Source organism: Vicugna pacos, chromosome 5 (genome assembly GCF_048564905.1).
Source record: "Vicugna pacos chromosome 5, VicPac4, whole genome shotgun sequence".
In the NCBI taxonomy this organism is placed as follows: domain Eukaryota; kingdom Metazoa; phylum Chordata; class Mammalia; order Artiodactyla; family Camelidae; genus Vicugna; species Vicugna pacos.
Window position 1 is genome coordinate 88,381,969 of NC_132991.1, and position 21,623 is coordinate 88,403,591.

The 21,623-nt window shown below is 38.5% G+C and overlaps 1 protein-coding gene across 2 annotated transcripts in view; it reads left to right on the forward strand.

Moving 5' to 3' along the window:
- Positions 1-21,623, forward strand: part of FBXO36 (F-box protein 36) — an 82,293-nt gene that overhangs the window by 29,131 nt on the left and 31,539 nt on the right. For both annotated transcript variants that reach the window (XR_012072925.1, XM_006207962.4), the window contains exon 2: positions 18,294-18,402. Coding sequence is in view for 1 of the 2 variants with exons in the window: in XM_006207962.4 (XP_006208024.1) it covers positions 18,294-18,402 (109 nt within the window). In the remaining variant the exon portion in view is untranslated. The remainder of the gene's footprint in view (positions 1-18,293; positions 18,403-21,623) is intronic.

Here is a 21,623-nt window from a genome sequence, read left to right on the forward strand (position 1 = left end):
CTTGATTGGATGGACAGAGTCCAAGCTTCAGTTGATTGAAGTCACCAGAGTCAGAAAAGGTTAATATCATCCTCCTTAGGTTCCAGTGGCTCTGGTGTGTTGAGCACTTCAGGCTAATCTTGAAACAGAACCGGAGTCTTTACAACTGATGCATTATCTTTGCTATTGTTACTTCTCTTGCCTGATAACAGTTGTTTCTGCATTCTTTTATTCCTTCCAGATCAGTAAATACTGAGACCTGTTCAAGGGCAAGCGTGGTGGCCGGGCTTAGATCACAAAATGGCTGAGGCCACCAATAGCTTTTCTTCTGTCAAGAAAAACTAGATCTGATTCTCCTTCTCTGCACTCCCTACCCTGTCTGCTTACAGAGCAAGGGTTCAGCAGATTGAAAAGAGATGGGGTGAGGAATTTGAGACAATACACAGAGTACAATTTGAGAATCTTGCCTCTAAAAATCAGGCGATACAGTGGATGGCAGCCATCTGGAGGAAATTTTACATTCGTTCGTCTAAGGAAAAATGAACCTTAGCACATAGCTTCCAGGAGCCACCCTGAGCCCTAGGACTGGCCAGGGGAGCTGGCAAGAAGTATGGGACCAAGACCTTGCATTATAACCACAGCCCAAATAGCAAATCAAGAACCGAGTCTGCAGGAGAATGAAGGAGAGAAAGGAGGTGTGGAGATAAGCTGAATTCTGCCCAAGATCATTCTAGTCAGAGACTAGAAACCTTGTCAGATGCTTCCAGATAATTTTCCTTAATTCTAGTTTAGCTGAAATAGAGCCTAGGATGCTTTGGCCAGCTGTTCAACTTGAGCCTGAGAATGGAACTTCATCAATACTGACGTGAAAACTCTCACCCCAGCTTGCACTGTGGTCATGGATATAACTTGGGAAAAGAACTTTTTGAATAAAATGTGTTTCATTTAAACATGTCTCCAAAAAATGCTTTTTCTCCCCAAGAAAACATTTCATAAATTATTTTAATTTCTGTATCTCATATAAACATTTTTAGGCATTGCTTTGTTTTAAGTTATATATTTGGGCCAGATGGCAGGCCAGACAAAACCTAAGGCTTAATTGAGGACTATTCCTTGAATTATCTTATCTTCTTTCCCCTCACAATAACTGCTTTCCTGCCTTAAATCAACTTCATTCCTAGCCTTAGGGGCGTTCCTCTAAGACCAGGCTTTGAGATGCAAGGGCATAACATTTTAAATTTCAAAAGCCCAAACTTTGGGTGGGGGAGGGCGACTGAAGTTTTTGGCACCTACAACAGTTTGTTTAGAAGGTGCGGAGAGCAGGGAGGGTATAGCAAGTGCTTAGCATTCTGGGTTCAATCCCCAGTACTCCAGTTAATTAAAAAAAAACTTTTTTAAATTAAAATTTTAATTTAAAAGAATTTAACTAAAAATTTTAAAAAAGAAGAAGAACGTGCAGAGAGCCTGTCCCGCTATTCTCCAACCAAGCAAACCTCCCTGTTGTAGATGGGAGAAGAGATTCAGAAGGGAAGGAGGATTTAGATGCTGCAGATCCACATGGAGAGTCCTTGGCCATGTTCTTCTAAGCTGGTTTGGGCGTGAAGGTCAAAAATGCAACAGACTCTCCAGGTAGATTGAGGCCTCCAGGTAGGTGAGGGATTGGAGAATCTGCTTGGGGTCTCCCACTGCCACCAGCACATTGCAAGAAAAGGTGGTGGCTGGACAGACCTCAAGGCCTCCCAGCCCCTGTGCCTCCTGCAGGACTCGCGGAGTCAGAGGACAGGAGATCCTTCTGTATCGACCAGTGGAGAGCGCATGTTGCCACAAGGGGACCTGACCAAGAAGAGACTGCTGCAGACCTGCGCTGTGACAACCCAAGAGCAGATGGGATGGAGGGCACCTCACCTGTTGCTGGCTTGTAAATAATGGCATGGAGGACTCACCTCTCCTCTGAAACTTAAATTCAGCCTGGAGCAGAGAGAAAGGGAGGTGCCAAAGTGATGGAGATTAGGTTTAGGAAACACATTCTCTTGGGGTTGGAACAGAGAGGCTTTTCCCTGTTTACCCTGTTCATTTAACCATGTGCATTTATTATCTATTCTAAAATGAAATAGCATCGACATACAGAAAAAAAATTATTTCTTGTGCATTTGTGTTAAGAAAATGAGAGTCCTGTTCACTACGTTAGTATAACAGCATAGATTCTGAGTGGTTAAAGCCATATACTCATCTTTTAGAAGGCAACACAAATAATTGTTCTACATTACTTTGTGTTCATATTCTGGCTCTACGTGTATAGTTTTGAACAAGACTATTCATTTTTTACACTCCCCTGTCCCATGCACAAACAGCTGCCTGGCTCACTACCTTGCAAGTCATTAGGATGAAATAAATATTTATTTGATTGATAAATGTATTGACTCAATAAGTAAATGGAAATGTGGCCATCACTATAAACCCTTTGAGGATTTGATTCAAATCATTTTGGAAGTCTGATCATATATTGAGGGCTAAGTGTTTTGCAGAAGGTAGAAAACATTTGTTAATCCAGCAAGCCATGTGAGTGGAGGAGAAATAAGATCTTTGACCAACTTTCATGACACAATAGAAGTGACTCAAATGAAGTCTTGAAGAATGAATTTTTTCAGAAGGACAAGGCAGGAGAGTACTTTCTAGGCATTGGACACTCAAGTGCAAATGTTTGGCAGTATAATCAAAACATGGTACTTCCAGACAGCTCGCTGGAGTGATGATGAGAAGTGATACTGGACAGGGAGCAGGATGCTGATCATCCAAAGGCCAGTAACTCATTGCATTTGTGAGAATCTTCTACATGGAAGATGGGTTGGGCTGTGCAGCCAGGATGCTCTGGACAAGAGCTTTCAAGTTGCTAGCTATAGAAAGCATGTAGGCATGAAAACAAATGCATGAGTGGATATCAAAACATTTGAATAAAGTGTTCATGATAGCTTTTTTGCCCTTATAATCTACAGGTCAGCAGGAAAGTCCATTAGATGTAATCCCAGGGTTATGCTATAAAATACAGGTACCATTTGTCTCCAGGGAGCAGGATAGGACACTAAGAGGGAACTTTGCTTGCCACGTGCATGCTTGGAAGGGCTCCACAGAGCCTGCTGGGTGAGGAGCAAAGTGGTTTACTAGCTCCTATGACTCATCATCTGGCATCAGAAAGGCTCTAATGACACCTACCCTGACCACCCATTTAAATGGAACCCCCATTCCGTGCCCTACAACCCTATTTTATTTTCCTAGTTTATTTTTCCTCACAGCATTTACCACACTCTAACACACTATGAAATATACCTACTTGTCTTGTTTATTGTCTGTCTCCCTTTCCTCCCCCCATAGAATGTCATCTCCATGAGGGGAAGGGTTTGTCTGTTTCACCTAAAATGGTACAGTGCCCTAGGTGCTTATGAAATGTGCAATGACTGAAGTGCTATGACTTCTCAGCGCATAGATCATACCCTATTTGGTACCAGAAGCAAAATCATAGACACCTTCCAATTGTAAATAGTAGTTTTATAAAGCAGCAGCTTACAGGTGTAGGGGCAGGCACGTTCCGAAATGGCCTCTGTGAAGCGGAGTCGTAGACACCTGCGCCTTCCAGCCTGCTTAGTCACTTTTCCTGCCCATATCCAGGAAGGGTTTGGAGAGAGGGTTCCAGATTGCATTATTTTTTCCAGGCATTGTTCCAGAAGATGATATTGTACTAAGATAAAAAAAAAAAAAAGGCTCCACTGGATCTGTGTTCAGAGCTTTTTTTTTTTTTTCTCTTGGTTTGGTCTTATTGTTTGTAGAGTCCTTTGAATTTCTTTGAGATTTCTAGCACACTCATCTGGCAGACACACTTAGTATTTTGGGGTCAGGCCTCTACAAAGTATGTGCTAGAATTGACTGGCGTGACCTTGATTGACACTGCCTTTCTGCACTTGGGAATGGTCCCACCATCTCCAGACTTAGAAAATTGTGGGTTTTATCAAGTTCTTTAACTGGAACTGCAAGAGTGGATCTGCGCTTCTTCTAAACCTAGGGAATGACATCTGTATTCCTGGCCTTTCCAGTTAACAAATTCCAGGAATAATTTGATAGGAAAGAAAAATTAGAATGTATCTGGTACTCTGCTAAACACATTTACACATATCAGTTCATGTTAATCCTCCCAGAAGATATGAACAACAAGAGCAGGCAAACAGAGATTATGAACCCTGCCCAAGGTCACCCACTAGTAAATCCTTGAGCTGGAATGTCCCTCTGGGTCCAAAACACCTCCTCCGATGCACTTGAAGCCTCATTTGTGCCTTCACACTGTAAGAACACAGTGACATCCCATCCACTTTGGTATGATAACCTTTTTCAATCCTGTCATTACTTGTATGACTCTTTTTCTCCCTGAATCATTAAGTACTTGTGTTAGATGTCTTTTGGAAAAAAAATTTTATCATCAGTATGTGTAGTTTTCTTACTTACTCTTTCCTTTGCACAAAATATTGTGCAGGTTTTGATTTCAGAAAATGTGCCCAGTATGAGATTGTGTCTGAGGGATAAAGGGCCACGTCTTTAAGCATGGTGAGGAGAAAATGACCATAATTGTGAATTCAATAGGACCTCCAATATGATTTATTGTAATTGAATGGTTTTTAATAAAGAATATTGCTTAAGGGGAGGTGGGTATAGCTCAAGTGGTAGAGCACATGCTTAGCATGCACAAAGTCCTGTGTTCAATCCCCAGTACCTCCTCCAAAAATAAATACATAGACCAAATACCTCCCCCACTAAAAAAAAAAAGTTTTCAAGAATATTGCTTAAAGTTACATTTCTGAATCTCAAGACCTAGAAGAGGGAGCAAATCTAATAGCTACCACCTCTGTAGTGAACTATCAAGTCAAAAATAGTAGTTTCTAATCCGGCATCTCTAGAATTCTGATTCCAAGATTTCAGCCAGAGAATAATAATGGTACTAAAGCATTCTTAATCATTCTTAATGTAGTGCTATCCCTGGTTTCTGTGCCATTTTATAAAGTAAAAATGGTATTTTTTTTTTAAAGTAATACTTTTCCCCTAAAATCTTATATTATTACTTTTTGCATTTATCATAATAGTCCATCCATATTTTATTTTTGAATGTAGTTGGAGGTAGAAGTTAGAAGCTCTTTCTTTTAGATGGATGGCTTACCATATCAACACTATTTATTAAATAAATTATCCTTTTCTTCCCAAGTTGAAATAATACCTTTACCATATACATCTAAACTTTATTCCATTCTGCCAATATATTTGTTTATTATATACAAATACCATATTGTTTATTTATAATCACCTTATATTACATTTTAATATATTGCAAGGCATTAGTCTCTTTTTCCCAAGATTTTCTTGGCAATTTTCTCACATTTATTTTGCCATATGAACTTTTTAAAATTTTATCCTCTTAGTAAAATAGAAAGGTGAATTCTGATTGGTGTTGCATTAGTTTTATATATTAACTTGAAAGATGGTGAGTTTCTTTTTTTATGAAATAGAAATTTCCAGTCTTAGAATATGAAATGCTTCTCAAATTGTTGGCTTTAGGACCATCAACAAAATTGAATAGTTTTTTTTTTTATTACACTCTATAACCTTTATGTTGGTTATTTTAAGGTATTTTGGTGTTTTAAATTATTGTGTGTGGGGTACATTTTTTCCCATATCCATTTCTAACTGCTTATATCATATAAATTATTATATTATAAATAAAAGCTATTTTAGGTATATTTCTTATATCCAATCTCCCTATTAAATTTTTCATGAATTTGAATAGATTCTTAGCTATCATATCTATTAAAACACCTTCTCTTCCTTCCACTTATTTTCTTATCTTATTGAACTATCTGGAAAACCAAAAGTAGTGTTGAATAATAGCGTTCCTGATTTAAATGTCAAGGCTTCAGTATTTTACCATTCAATATGATGTTTACCTGGTGTATGGACTTGTTTATATGTGAGTGTGTGTATATAAACAGATTTTGTCATTTCATTCTGTTACTATTTACTTAGAATTTATATTAGGGATGGCTACTGAATTTTGTCAGCATTTTTGGGCATTGATTAATCAAATCCTAGGATATCTTTTCTTTACTGATGCAGTGAATTATATTGATATTAATATTAGGAATGTAGTTTAGGAAAATATATGAGTAACCTTCAAGTATAGGAAGCCTTAATATGGGAAACCCAAAAGCCATAAAGGAAGATTTCAAGATTGAAGTATAGATAAATAACAAGGACCTACTGTGTAGCACAGGGAACTATATTCAATATCTTGTAATAACCCATAATGGGAAAAAATCTGAAAAAATACATATTTGTATATATATGTATAATTGAATCATTTTGCTGTACATCTGAAACATTGTAAATACCTATACTTCAACAAAAAATTAAAATTAAAAAAAAGATGTAAGTATAGGAAAAAATGTTGTGTTTCTGAAATGGTGTAGACAGCGTAAACAATGTCAGTCTGACACCTTCATCAAAGAATTCTAATCACTAATATAAAAAGAATTGGTAAGAAAAAGATAACCCATAAGGGCAAATGAAAGCAACATATTATGATCAAGCAATTCATTAATTCAACAATTTTTTTTAGCTCCTACTGTATTACTGACACTGTTCTAGATTTTGAGATAATAATGAGAAAAACAGACAAGGACTCCCAGCATCGTGGACCTTATATCCTAGTCGGAGGATTCATCTCGTAATGTGTTCTGATGATCACTCTACAGCAGCACATAGAGATCTTCCTCATTCATTTTTTTAGGATGGAGAATGATAACAAGTACTCCTTTGTGTGGAGGTCAAGTTTATCCCACCAGTCTCCAGTTACTGGACCCAGGTTGCTTCCAGTCTTTAGCTTTTGCCAATAATACCTGAATGGAGAACTTTATTTATTAGATCATGCGAAATTTCCCTCTCTAAACTTTTGTACCACAGTGATGAGACTACCTATTTTTCCACAGCCTTGCTAACAGTGTATCTTCAGTTTTGGATTTTGTCGGTCTGGATAGATGAGAAACAGAAAACATATACCTCAGTGTGATTTTAATATGCTTTTCTGTTTCATGACTGGAACTGAGCATCTTTTCATGCTTGTGGGCCATGTGAATTTTTCTCCTGTGAACTTGGTTTTCCTGCCTTTTGCTTCTTTTATTTTATTTTATTTTGTTGTTCTTTTTTTTAAAATTGTATTGTATATGTATTTTTTATTGAGTTATAGTCAGTTTACAATGTTGTGTCAAGTTCTGGTACAGCAAACAGAGCACTCTTTTCGGGGCGGGGATAATTAGTTTATTATGTAATTAATTTATTTTTAAATAGAGGTATTGGGGATTGAACCCAGAACCTCATGCATGCTAAGCATTAAAATATTAATTTGTTGGTCTATTCTCTCTTTCTACAAACTCTTTAGGAAGATTAACCCTTTATTGTGATATTAATTGTGACTGTTTTTCCCAGTTTATTTTTTTTGTCTTTGTTTTGTGTTTTTATTTTAAAATCAAGCCTATTGTTAAGCTTTCAATACAGTAAAAATCACCCCTAAAAGTTTCCATAAAACTTAACAAATGTATAACCACCACCTTAATAAAGATATAAGATATTTTCACCCACCCCAAAAGTTTTCTCATATCCCCTTGTGGTCAGTCTCCTTTCCCACCTCCAACCCGCCCTTCCCCCTCCACCAGTACCACTGACCTGATTTCTGTTTTGCCTTTTTCCAACATGCCCTAAATGGAATCATAGAATATATCTGGCTTCTTTCAATATCTTGTAATATTGAAATAGTACAGTGCTTTTGAGATTCAACCATGTTTTTGCACGTAACAGCAATTCTTTTTATTGCTGAGTAATATTTTGTCATATGGATGTATTTATCTGTTTACCAGTTGATGGACATTTTGGTTGTTTCCAGTTTGGAGCTATTATGAACAGAACTGCTTTAAACATTTCCATATAAGTCTTTGCAGACTTTGCCCTGAAGAAGTTTTTTGTATTTATATAATCAAATGTATCAATCTTCTCTTTTCTAACTTTTGGATTTCAAGATATAGTTAGAAAGATAAAATAATTCATCTTTTTTTTTTTCCTTCTAGTCCTTGTATGGTCTCATTTTTTTACATGCAGTTTTTGTTTGTTTTGTTTTAACATAGAAAGGTTGATTGCAAGGCCAAGCAAGGAGAACAGGTGGCTTGGCTCGAAAAATCTGAACTCTACATGCAGATCTTTGATCTATTGGAGTTTATCCTGGTGTGAGGCATAAATCAATTTTCATTTACCAAGTGGCCATCCAGTATTCCCAAAAATTCCTGAGTAGATCTTTTAAATCTGATTTTTAAAACTCTGTTTTACAATTATTTGTAATTATTTATAATCTATTAAAAACATTTTAATTTGTTACAATTATTTGTGTTTATTATAAATATTCAACTAAGGTTAGAAATGAAAAAAAACTGTTTTTCTTTAAACCTTCAAGTACAACTTACAAAGCTAGTAAATTCAATTATAAATCAAGTAATTTTGGATTAAAATTAAAAACACTCATTTCCATTGTTCTTTGATTAATGTTTAATTAGCTTACACACTCAACAAATTGTAACCCCTTTAACATTTAAGCACTGTTTACAAACTTAATCAAATTACCGTAAAAATTACAAATTAAAGCCACAAAATTTATAATCCGAACACATCAAATTCTCTTAAACTTAAATAACACTGATAAACTTGATTAAATCCTCTTAAGCATTTCAATCTATATTATGAACTTAATATATTTGGTTTTCTCAAGCATTTCTAAAATCTAAAGAGACAATTACAAATCTAACAAAATCAAATTGTGTCTTTAAAAAGCTGTGATGAAACAAACTTAAAGATGTGGATGCTCTTTTAAGCTTTTAAACATCTTAAAACCATTATCAATTTAGTAGATATTCCTAAATTTAAACACTGACTACCAACTTAGTCATTTGCAGTAACTTATGTATTTAAATTATAATGAATGTAGTATGTCAGATTCTTGACAGCATTTTAAACATCTTAAGGATACACAAAGTGCAGCTTCTAGTTAAAGTACTATTATATATCTTCCCTCCCTCTGGCAATGCCACTAAAACAACAATTACAGGGTTTTTGTAAAGCATAAACCCACAAGGACAAAGAAAATGGGAAAGGCGACAAAGGCAACAATTTTGCTTGCTGGAAAGCAGATGTCTTACTGGGAGCTGATTTAACAGCTCTGAAAAATCTGAAACCTAAGCTAGTAGTAGAGGAGGCAGGAAGTAATCAGATTTGGGCCCCAGAACTTCAGAGCAGAGTGGCTCAGGAATGGGTGGAAACAAGTTCTTTTGAAAGCTGAGGTAAAAAGGACCTGAAAACAGTAGGGATGCTTGACATCCTGTTTAAGATGTGGTTAGAACCACCTTCTTCTTCATCCCCTCCTCCCCTCTGCACAACCAGCAGCAGCTCTGCCTCACCCCTCAGGAGACCAGAAGTTTGGTCTCTGGAAGGGTAAGCTAGGGATACTGGGGACTCAGGATCCCAGACTACTGTGGACAGAAGGACTCAGAGCTGAATATGGAGCAAGGGATTAAATGAAAATCCACATACTAACCTGGGGGATCCACTCTGGCTTCCCAGTGGCTCATAGAAAGTTGTAGGCAGCCAGGTTTATACCCTCTAGGCAGAAAGCTGGAAGATTCTTTATCAGACCAAGAGAAGATATCTCAGGATGTTAAACCTCCATCCAGAGAGCTTCAGCTGATCACCCTACAGTGAGGTCCTCCTCTGAATAAACCCTGCTCAAATGCTCAGAGCATCTGATCAGATTCCTGGCACCCCATTCCTGAATACACAAGAACAGTGAAGAACTATCAGGCTTTGGGGAAAGCCAAAACAAATTAACAACAACAACATACAGGAAATGTAATTTGGGAAAAAGTAAAAACAATGCACAAAGACCAAACAAAATTCTCATCAGTAACATCCTCAGAAGGATTAGAAAATACATTGTATCCATGAAACAAGAACAGCATTCAATAAAAAAGAAACATTCAGTAAATTAAAAAGAGCTTTTAGAAAATAAAAATATAATAGGAAAAATGGAAAACTTCATAAAATATTTGGAAGATAAAATTGAGAATTGCTCCTAGAAAAAAAGGAAACAAAAGTAAGAAACAGACAATGTGGGTGGTGGGGGGAAGATAAAAAATTAGACCTGGATGTCCAATATCTGGAAGAAAGGAATTCCCGAAAAAATTATACAAGAAAGTGTCCTAGACATGAAGCATCTCCAGATTAAAAGCTATCACCAAGTACCCTGCAAAATGAACGACAAAAGAGTCATTCTAGGTATCTCAAGCAGAGTCCATTGAGGAGATAGAAACCACACTTACTTTACTGGGGACAATTTATTATAAATAATTGTTAACTAATAGAAGATGGTTAACAATGTAAAAAAGGTAAAAGAGGGCAAAAATCTGTACAAAAATATTTATAGAAACTTTATTTGTAATAGTCCAAACTGAAAACACCTCTGCAGCTCAAGCATCAAAGCAGCAGTTTGAAAGAAAATCCAGTGCAGGGATTTGGGGTACCAACCCTCCATGCAGTTGAAAACCCTCCTAAAACTTCACAGTCCACACTCCCTGGAGGAGGTTCTGCATCCGAGGATTTAACCAACCTCAGATGGTGTAGTACTACAGTATATAGTTAGTGAAAAGAAATCTGCCTATACATAGATCCACACAGTTCAAACCCGTTTTATTCAAGGGTCCACTGTAATATAATTGCTAAAAGTAACATAATAAAATACATGTCTAGTGAAGAATAAAAGAGCTCTTTCAATAGTTATAAAATAGGTGATTAAAAAAAAAACCCACTGTGTTTCAGTTTCCTTGACAGTGTTATTTCTTTCTATATGGCACATAAAATAATGCTGTGACATTCAATGGATGGTCTATTAGATCTGATGAAATATGGCATTACTTCACATAAAAACGTATTTAAAGGAAGAGGTTCCCAGCACAGTGACAGTGTTCTAGCTCCTCCTCTCCACCGTCTATTGGTTCTGTCTCCCCCAGGCAACACTGTTGTCAGCTCAGGCTGGCTTTGCTTATAGTCACAAAATGGCTACTGCTACTCCAGTGATCACACTGAAGCACAACAGCCAGTACCCAAAAAAGGGCTGTGTTTCTCCTTATATATAATAAAATCTTTCCCAGAAGCTGCTGCAGACTTCTCCAGGTGTCACTTGGGGCAAAATTTTTCACATGCCCGTTCCCCTGCCAAATAAACACTGGTAGTGGGGAAAATCTACCAAAAACGGCTTAGACTAATCATTTTCTGCCCCATGGAGCTAGAGATAAGGTTTATACTCTGAACACAAGTGATGGAAAAGAGAGGCTGCTGGACAAATCAGGGTTCATGTAGGAAGGGCAGGTGGGCAAATGAACAGTGGGTGGCAACCAACTATGTCTCCACCGATTCCTAAGCACATTCACTGCATTTGAGGTGCATTAATTTGACTCTCCGAGGGCAACTTCATTTCTGAATTCTTTTTTTTTAATTTCATTTTTTATTGAAATGTAGTTGATTTACAATGTTAGTTTCAGGTGTACAGCAAAGTGATTCAATTATGCATAAACATACATATATATATTTTTCAGATTCTTTTCCATTATAGCTTATTACAACATGTTGAATATAGTTCCCTGTGCTATACAGTAGGTCCTTGTTGTTTATCTATTTTGTATATAGTAACGTGTATCTGTTAATCCCAAACTCCTAATTTATCCCTCCCCTCCACCTTTGGTAACCATAGTTTGTTTTCTGTCATTTAGTCTATTTCTGGTTTTGAAATAAAATTTGTATCATTTTTTTTCACTTCTGAATTCTTCAAGGGAAAAAACATTTCAATGTAGTCAGTTCTCCCTTATTGAACATTTAAGTTCACTAGGGGAGGGTATAACTCAAGTGGTCAAGTGGTAGAGCATGTGCTTAACATGCACAAGGTCCTGAGTTCAATCCCCATTACCTCTGTGAAAAAAATTAAAAAAATAAAAAATAGTAAATAAATAAACCTAATTACACCCAAAAAAACAAAAACAAAAACAAAAAAAAGGAAAAAAAAATTTAGTTTACTCCATTCTCATTTCAGCCTTAGACTCATCTTTCTCATAATTAATAATGATGCTTTTATTCCTAATATTGAAAAATTGCTACTATTCCAGAGGAAAATTTTCAATAGCTGAAAATCTAAATATTGCTGTTTTTAGAGAAATTGAGCCAAACATAGATACATAAGGGGACGCATATTTGGTGTTGTAAATTTGGACCAAAAGCATATCATAGTTGTTTATAGTTTAAATATGCAGTGAAATAAAATAAACTATCTTCATGATTCATACAGTTAAGAACATCCTTCTCCATTTTGGAATGCAAGTGTTTTGTGAGCTTTTGAGTAATATCAAAAGGTAAAATCACACACAGTTTGTGCTTGGAATTCTTGCTTCTATTTCTCAGTAGGCTGTTCAGATAAAAAATTCTTCACCTAATGAAAGATCTAATTTCATAAACTCTCCATGACACAGTATCTCAGCCCCACTCATAAAATCCCCTAATTACATATGATTTCCAAAACAGGGAGACATTTGATCTGATAGAATAACAGTAGTCTGCAGGAGAAAGCAGAAACAGTTGTGCGCTAAATTACAATCGTCTTTCCTGGACAGATCCTTAGAAAGATTCAGAATGCCCCATTTAGTATGTGGCATCTGGCAAGTCACCCTAATCCTTCATGAGCAACTGTATTAGCTGGATAGATAGATGAGTCTTTTTAATGATGCTGTTGAGAAAATACTTAGAGCAAAGAATATGCAATTCTTAATGATTACTGATGATTAGAAAAGTCAAATACACGTCAGTGAGAAGCTGACATAAAAGTCTTTAAAGAATACGATTCAGAAAGCAGAACTTGAATGAAGTATGATTGAATATTATTAGACAGCTGATGAAAACAAAGATAAGGTTCTGACTGTAGGTATTTGGGGCTGAGTGTGTTTTTATAAACACGAAGGACTGACCAGCATGGGAACAATAGGGAAAGGGAGAAGGAAGAAGCAAGGACCCTCCCCCATGGAGCTCACGTGCTGGCGTCCGTGTCTGCTATCTAGCTGGGCACTCTGGATTCATCCCTCCAAAATTCCCTCCCTCCACAATTCAGTAAGGTGGGCTCTGTGGTTATTTCCATTTTGGAGATGAAGAAACTGAGGTTAAAAGAGATTAAGGCATTTGCCCAAAGTAAATGACAGAAACCAGGATTTAAACTCAGACCCTTCTAACATCGGAGTCTCCACTTTTGTCCCAGCAGCAGGGTTTTTCAGCTGGTGAAGTGATGGGAGCAGCAGCCTCTGACCCGGGGGACTCGGGTTGGGGCGTGTATTGTCCCAAACCCTCTCAGGTGCTGAGACGCTGCCTGAGCCTGCCTTTGCCCCGTGCCCCCTGGGGGGCCGCCTCATGAGTCTCCTGGTGGGGAAAAGGACCAAGCTCTAGGGACCTCCACTGGGTGAGTGACAACTTCTTCGTCGTCTTCCCTTAATTATTTGTGCAGAAGAGTTGTCAGGGGGATTAAGGAGGAATCTTAGACCTCTCTTTTTAAAGTAAGCTCAATTTTCAAGTTTATTAAAAACATTCACTAGAGACATGATCTCTATAAAATATGCTAAATTTAAATAAAATTCTGAAAGACTTTTCACGGGTCACATGATTTCTATTAAGATACCAAATAATGGTGTGTATCCTATAACGAGGCTGCCTGCCTGCCCTTCCTGGGGAGAGTATGAGGCGATGAAAGAAAACCAGACTCTTTCTAGGTCAGCCTCTGCCTGGGCGAGAGGAGCTTGGGCAAGTTATTTAACTCATTACTCTGCGGTCGGCTTCCTCATCCATAAAAAGGCAGTCACGCACTGCTCACAGGTGGTTGGGAGACTGATGAAACCCACGTTCCGGCCAGATCTAAACAGTCACAAAACCCCTGGGAAGTTCCTCTGTGGCTTTTCCTGTAGGCAAGACTGTTCCTTAACGAAACAATCACGGTTGAGAAGATGTTCAAAATAGTATTTACAGGTTTTAAGGTTTTCAAAAGAGAGATACATATGTAACAGTGACTTTCTATGTATTAGGACTTAAAATAAGCAAATACCGTGATAGTTGGTACCCAATTCACAAATATTTGGGGGATACATCTTAGCTCAGCTTCCTTCAAGCTGTGTCTGTCTTGTGAGAGAGTTGCATTTACTGCCAAGCTGAGGCTCCTTCCCCCTGCACATGTAAATATTTTCCTTTAAATATTTGGAGCAGTGGTATACACTTCTGAGCCTTTTAAGAAATGATTAACATCAATCTATGTTATTAATTACTTTCTACAAATTATTTAATCAGCCACAGAGTATCCCATCATCTAAATGTGCCCTAATTATTTGAATATCCTTATGTCAGTACTGATATTTTTTCTTTCTTTTTTTTTTTTTTTGCAGGGGGATGTAATTAGGTTTATTTATTTATTAATTTTTACAGGCAGTACTGGGGATTGAACCCAGGAACTTGTGCATGCTAAGCATACACTCTGCCACCTGAACTATACTCTTCCCGACCTGATTTTTTTATTACCATAATTAACCTATGATGAACACTCATATAAAAAATGTTGCACACATCTCTGATAAATTCCTTAGGAGTAGGACTTCCAGGTCAAAGGGCATGGATGACTTTAAGCTTTTCAATAGATATTGCCAAGCCAATTTACACTCCGCTCAGTGGGCTCCCATTTTTCCTTGTCTTCACCATTATTGGGTTTTGTTGCCTAAAAAAAAAACCAAAAACCAAACAAATAAAAAACTTTACTAATTTGAGAGACAATACTTGGTAGAAAGTATCTAATATATTTTTGTTTTAATGAGTACAATAATAGAACCTTGACTAGGCTAAGTTGTGATGAGCAGCAGATTTCTGTGTCTCGCTCTACAGGGATGGTCTTATGAGTCACAGCATAAAGGTTGTCTATGAAGAAAGCTTCGTGACTCAAAACAAACCCTGTGTTTACCAGTTAGGAGTAGGGAGGCTTGCATTCTGGTTCTAGCCAGTGCTGGTTCCTTAGGCAAGTGTTACATTCTCAGTCATTTACTTGAAATACCTCAGAGGAGCCAGTAGGATGTTTGTGTGTACAAGGTCACTTGAGTTTGTGCCCTGAGGATACTCCCTCCGGAGGCCATTATGGCAAGCACTTCAAATATTGCCTTCTAAATCAGTACCAGAGGGTTCACAAATTAGCAGAAGGAATGTCAGAAATAATTTTTAATTGATGAAATGAATGATGGGTAAGATATAAGGCTGACAAGTAAGGTTGTGCAAGTGTCTCTCTGCCTTTTTTTAAAACAATGTAAGAAGGAAGCTCAGTAACCAAATATTACTGGTGTGGTACCCTGTCTAGAACTCCATTCATTTCAAAATCTTCCACTTAACCCGCTATTTGGTGGTTGCTTGATCTGGCTAGAGGGGTAACTGATTATGTCATTATAATTTAAGTACACCTGCCCCAGAGAGAAACTCCCCTGTGATGATTCCCATAGAGTGCCAAGGTGGACAGGGAGGGGACACTCCACTGAGCTTCCAGAAGCATATTTCCTGTGGCGTCTGTCCTTCTCGTGTCAGAGTTCACTCCAAGTCTGGCTTTCATTGGTCGTATGGTTGGAGGGAAGGACACCTATCATTTTTAACTTAACCTCTTTGAAATATTTTCCTCATTTACATGAGTTCCGGGAAGTGGACTAAATTATTTCTGACTTCCCAGCTAGTTCTAAAGGTTCTAGATTATGTGCCTAAAGAACATCACATTAGATTCAGACTCCCTGGCATCTTCATCCAATAAAAAAGGAAATACTTATAATATTTATTACCAATTTCAATGATACTTAATAGAAGGAAATGAAAAGGAAAACTGAAGTGCAGAGGAATTAAATAAATTGCCAAGGTATGTCTTCATTCCAAAATGCATGCTCTTTTTACTATAATACCTGATACCGTTTCCTATAGATTGAATTTTATCCCCTCTTAGATTCTTATGTGGAAACCTTAGCCCTTAATCTAACTGTATTTGTAGACAGAGCTTTTCAAGAACTGATTAAGGTTAAATGAGGTCATAAGGGTGGGGCCCTAATCCAATATGACTGAGGTCCTCATAAGAAGAGGAAGAGACACCAGGGAGGCACATGCTCAGAGGAAAGGCCATGTGAGGACACGGCAAGAAGGTGGCACCTGCAAGCCAGGAAGAGATGCCTCAGGAGACACCAAACTGGCCCACACCTTGATCTTGGACTTCCAGGCCCCAGAACTAGAAGGAAATAAATTTCTGTTGTTCAAGCCTCTTAGTCTGTGTTATTTTTTAATGGCAGCCCCAGCAGACTGATATACCCTGAACTCCATGGAGATCGGCAAGAAAGATTCTTAAGAGGATGATTTCAGTGAGTCTCATGTTTAGAAAAAACAAAAGGGGCAGACTAAGGGGTTTTCTGAAAGGAATCAGCTACCACAATTTTGTGAGATTATGGAGTTTTGTAACTTACGTATATATTTTCCCCTCAGCTTCTGTAGAGATGAGCAACAAAATTGAAATGAAAAGCACCCTTTAATTCATCCAACAAGTATTTACTGAAGATCTGCTTTCTGTTGGGCAGGGTGCTAGGTAAGATGGCGGAAAAAAACTCTTCTTCCCTGAGGGACCATCTTTCAGACACGAGGAGTGGGGAGTGGCTGGGGAGATGTTAGGGCAGGGGGAGGCAGTTCTAGAAGGGGAGGAAAGCTGGCTGAGGCCAGGCCTGCAGGCAAGGGGAAAGGAGTGAGGAAAAACAGAAGTTGTGCAGTTCAAAGGCTGGCGGGATGGGGCTTCCCAGACCAGCACCAAGCAGAGCCTTCAGAAGTGGGCAGAGAACTGGTAGAGACAAGGGCAGTGGCCCAAGGAGGTGCAGCCAGGACCTGTGAGACCACAGGGAGTAATGGGTGAGCATGGATGGGGGAGAAGAAATTAAATAAAGGGAGGCCCCTTAGCAAGTTTCACCTGCTTAACAGTTTTGCTTCGGATGGAACCTGCCTGAACATCATTTTAACCTTACATGTTACGGCCAGTGAGGGAAGATTCCAGAACTAGGAGGCCAACCAGTTTCTCAGCACTGTCAGTCTCCTTTCCCATCTTTTCCCTCAGAGCCCTAGTGTAGACTGAGTCTCATTGACACTGCCATGAAATCAACATAGAACTGAAGTGCGGTCCATAACCATGGAAACGAGGTTTGCTTCCGGTAAACCAAAAGGCTCCTACAAGTCAGACGCACACCCAGCAGATCCATTACCAAGAAGTGTCCTCAGTAATGACACTTTCATGCATCAATCAAGGCCTAAGGGTGCTTTTCCTGGCCCTGTCCAAGTGCCTGTCACTCTCCATGAGAAAAGTATCCACTCAACGGGTCTGCCCTTCAGACAGGGAAGGGAGGAGGAGACCTGAGCAATTACTTTGGGATTGTTTCACGTAGGTAGAGAATCTCTATTCTCAGAGATATTTGAGAAACAGCCATTTGGCTCTGGGTGATTTAAACATCAGTTGACTTGATAGATTTTTTTTTTTTCTGAGCAAACAAATTCAATTTATTCCAACTTATTTATAAACTAGTAAGTTTATATTGTGATACCTGATTCATAACTAAGTTTTTATTTTTTATTTTTTATTTTTTACACATTTATTATGGTATGATTCCTGTATAGGAAACGACACATATTTCAGATATACAATTTGATGAATTTTGATAGGTGTATACACCAATGAAACCACCACTGCAATCAAGACAATTAACATTTCTGTCACTCCCCAAGAGGTGCAAATTTTGAATTCCCAATGTATCCCTTCCCACCCCCTTTACACCTGGTAACCATAAGTTTGTTCTCTCTGTCTGTGAGTCTGTTTGACTTGATAGATTTTTAAAATACCTTCCTGCACTTTGATTTTGTGACCCTAATCTCTGAGGAAAATGTTCACTGATGCACAGACCTCACTTCTAATTTGATGTGATCTCAGTTTGTGAAGTTATAACTGATGTTGGACACACAGCCTTATGCTCCTGCCATGACAGTGATTTAAAAAAAAAAATCCCAGGTCTAAACGCAGCTGTTGGTATTGAAATCTGTTTAATTCATCTCACCTTCTATCTGTTCAATCACAGGTAATTTTTAGATGGTGGAAGATCTCTCTGAGGAGCGAGTATCGATCAACAAAACCTGGAGAAGCAAAAGAAACTCATGAATACTTCCTAGAGAATTCACATCTTCAGAGTAAGGAAGGGAGCATATTATATACTTATGCTGTTAAATTCTTTTTAGTCAGTGACAGATTTTGTCAGAGAAGTATCAAATTTGAAATACTGATATGTAATTATGTGCTTAATTAGATATAACAGATATAAATAGAACATTGGGTTCTTAAAAAACAAAATTATCAACATAACCTGAGATTTCTTTTGGAAAAAAACTTGAAGTATTTAAGTTTCCAAGTTAGCTTGTAGGTTTCATTAATAATCTTAAATCGTGTAGTAAATAATTTTTTGTCCTAATATCTAATCAAAATGGGTTTCCTTTAATTAAAAAGAAGCTAAAAGATCATTAAAAATATAAATGATCAAATCCTTGAATTCATATGCATTTTGGCATTCACTTAAAATTTATACCATTTCTTTTAATATCAAGGTTTGCTTAATCAGCAATAATTTCTTTAAAAATTTTCATTTTTCCTTTTATTGAAATATAGTTGCCAAGCAGCAGTCTTAATCTAGTAGCACTTGAACTTGATATGAGAAATTGCCCTTCAATTTCCCCTTGGCTTTTTTCCTTCTCATTGTGAAAATTTCAAGCATAAAATGTAGACAAAATGGTTTTTCAAAAAACTCCCGTGCACCCATAACCCAGCTTTAACAATACTCAAAATGTGGCCAGAACTTACACAAACCTGCTGTTTCCCTTGATTCTTTTGAAGCAAATCTCAGTTGTTACATCATTTCATCCTAAATGACTTCAGGGTATGTCTCTAAAAGGACTCTCTTTAAATTCTTTAATAATTATTCCTTAATAATAAAAATTTAAAGCTAAAGTCACTTTAGAGATTCATATTTTATTAGGAGTAGTTAACAATGTTATTAATATTAATATCAACCACTTTCATATACATATTCCCATTTTATTGTTACAATATTCTCATGAAATAGTATTATCTCCATATCTCAAATGAGATTCAGAAAGGATATGGCTTTCCAGGGTCCCACAGCTAACTACTGATATTGCCAGGCCTAAGCATTGAGAGTCAAAAAAAAAAATCTTATTTATTTTTGTAAAATTATTTTTTGGGGAGAGGAGGGAGGTAATTAGGTTTATTTATTTATTTGGAGGTAATTAGGTTTACTTATTTATTTATTTTTAGAGGAAGTACTGGGGATTGAACCCAGGACCTCATGCAGGCTAAGCCAGTGCTTTTACCACTTGAGCTATACGCCCCCTACCACTAAAAAATCTTATTTTTAAAAGGCACACTCTGAGTGGACTTTGATAGAACAGCGTTCTTAAGGACTTTCTATTATTTAACATTATAGCCTTTTTAAGAGAGAGTAGGTTTGGTTTGGTTTGGCTTCCTTAAATAGTTAAACATCTGAATTGATGGCTCTCAATTTGTGATATTGTACACATCTCATTTCATAGAAAGTATTTATAAAATTCATTATTGGCTTGAAAAGAACCATGGTGAAGAAAGACTGTCCACTTTTCATGGAATAAAAATCTGTCCAGGCAGGTCTCACTTACTTAATTGTGGGATAGGTTCCTGCCCAGATAGCTATAAAGTAAGCTTCTATAAAACATAGCTCCATTCTATTTTCAAAGCCCAATAGGACCTAACCCAGAGCGGTATGTCTAGGGAGTGCTGAATATTCATTGCCAGCCCGTGGGATTTTCTGATTGACTTTGACAGAAACCTAGAGATAGGGGTTTGGGCCAGAGAGATGGGAGGTGATTGTCTTTTGACTAGAGGCTTAAGGGCCAAGCCCTCACCTGTCTCTTGCTTGCCCTACGTGTCTCCAACACCCCTCCACCCCCATAAAGCACTGAGGATGGGGGTGGGACGACATCACCTTCAGGGTGACCGCTTGTGGGTTTGCTGATCCTGGAAGAATAGGCAATAAAGCAGGAATTTACGAGTCTGACAGAGGCCCTGCTTCCTGCTGGCTTCCCCCCGGCCTGGAGAGAGCAGTTGAGGAATTCAGTCAAGGAGTCCACCCAAACAGCCTTTTAAAATTGCAGTTTTGAGTGCTGCAGTTCCTGCCAGGAGATACCAAATTAAATCAGCCTGGCAAGTTCAAAGGCATCTGTGTCTCACTTTTCAGACTTCCTACAGCACTGGAGTCCTGGCAGAGGAAAAATCCCTAGCCAGAATGTTGTTCATCCTCCTCCTCCCTCTTGGTTCTTGGGAAAGCCTTCAGGATCCTTCCGAAAGCCCTCTGCCAGGGCCACACTGTGGCACAAAGAGGGCTCACGGGTCCTTGACCAGGTTTGAATCTGCTGCCTCCACCTGGCTGGCTGTGTAGACGCCCTCTGTCAGCCCATTTCCTCCTCATCTGCGGGGTCAAATGCTGCCTCTGTGTGGTGTCTGTGAGATTCAATGACCTGACACGTGAAAGGTATTTAGAACAGCGTGGGGCACAGAATCAGCTCTTAATCATTGTTTGTTGTTAAGTCTATGATGTTTGGATATACTTTTTCCCACCCTCTCCTTACTATATTCCTAAGATCCCTCCAAAGTGTTTTCATCCGGAGGTCTTCCCCTTATATCCTAAACACTGGCAGCACGTCTCTAGAAGTCTGGGTCGGCTGTGGTGCCAGTCCTGACAGAGGACCCGCACCTGGGACTCCTGCTCCCTGGGCCTCTCGGCAGCACTAGTTCAGGGGTGACATTTTCTTCCCTGGCTTCCGTGAGCACCTTGCTCTTGGTTCTCCTTCCACCTCGCTGGCCTTTTCTCCGTGTCCTCACTGGTTCCTCCTCATCTCCCCAAATCTACTTGTTGGGGCCCCGGGTTCAGCTCCTGTGCCTCATCTTCTTGTCTCTCATCAGTCTGTACTACTCCCTGGGGAATCGGATCCAGGCTCTGGCTTCAAATGCCACCCATAAATGGGTAAGTCCCAAATTGGCATCTCCAGCCTGCACCTCTCCCTGAACTTCCACACTCAGATATTTATCCAGTTGCTCCTCTGACATCTCCACTTGAGTACTGAATAGGCTTTCAAAGGTAGCACATCCAAAAATAGCTCCTGATCCTCCCCCTGCCAAAATAAGGCCAAAAATTCTAAAGTTATCCCTGGTTCCTTTCTTTCCCTTCCTTACATGCTAGATCGAATCCGACAACAAAACAAGAATCTGAACTCTGGTTGGCAGCCTCCGAGATGATTCCCAAAGATGCCCACCTCCCAACATTCAGTCTGCTGTGATCCCCTCCCACACTGTACCCGGGTCAGTC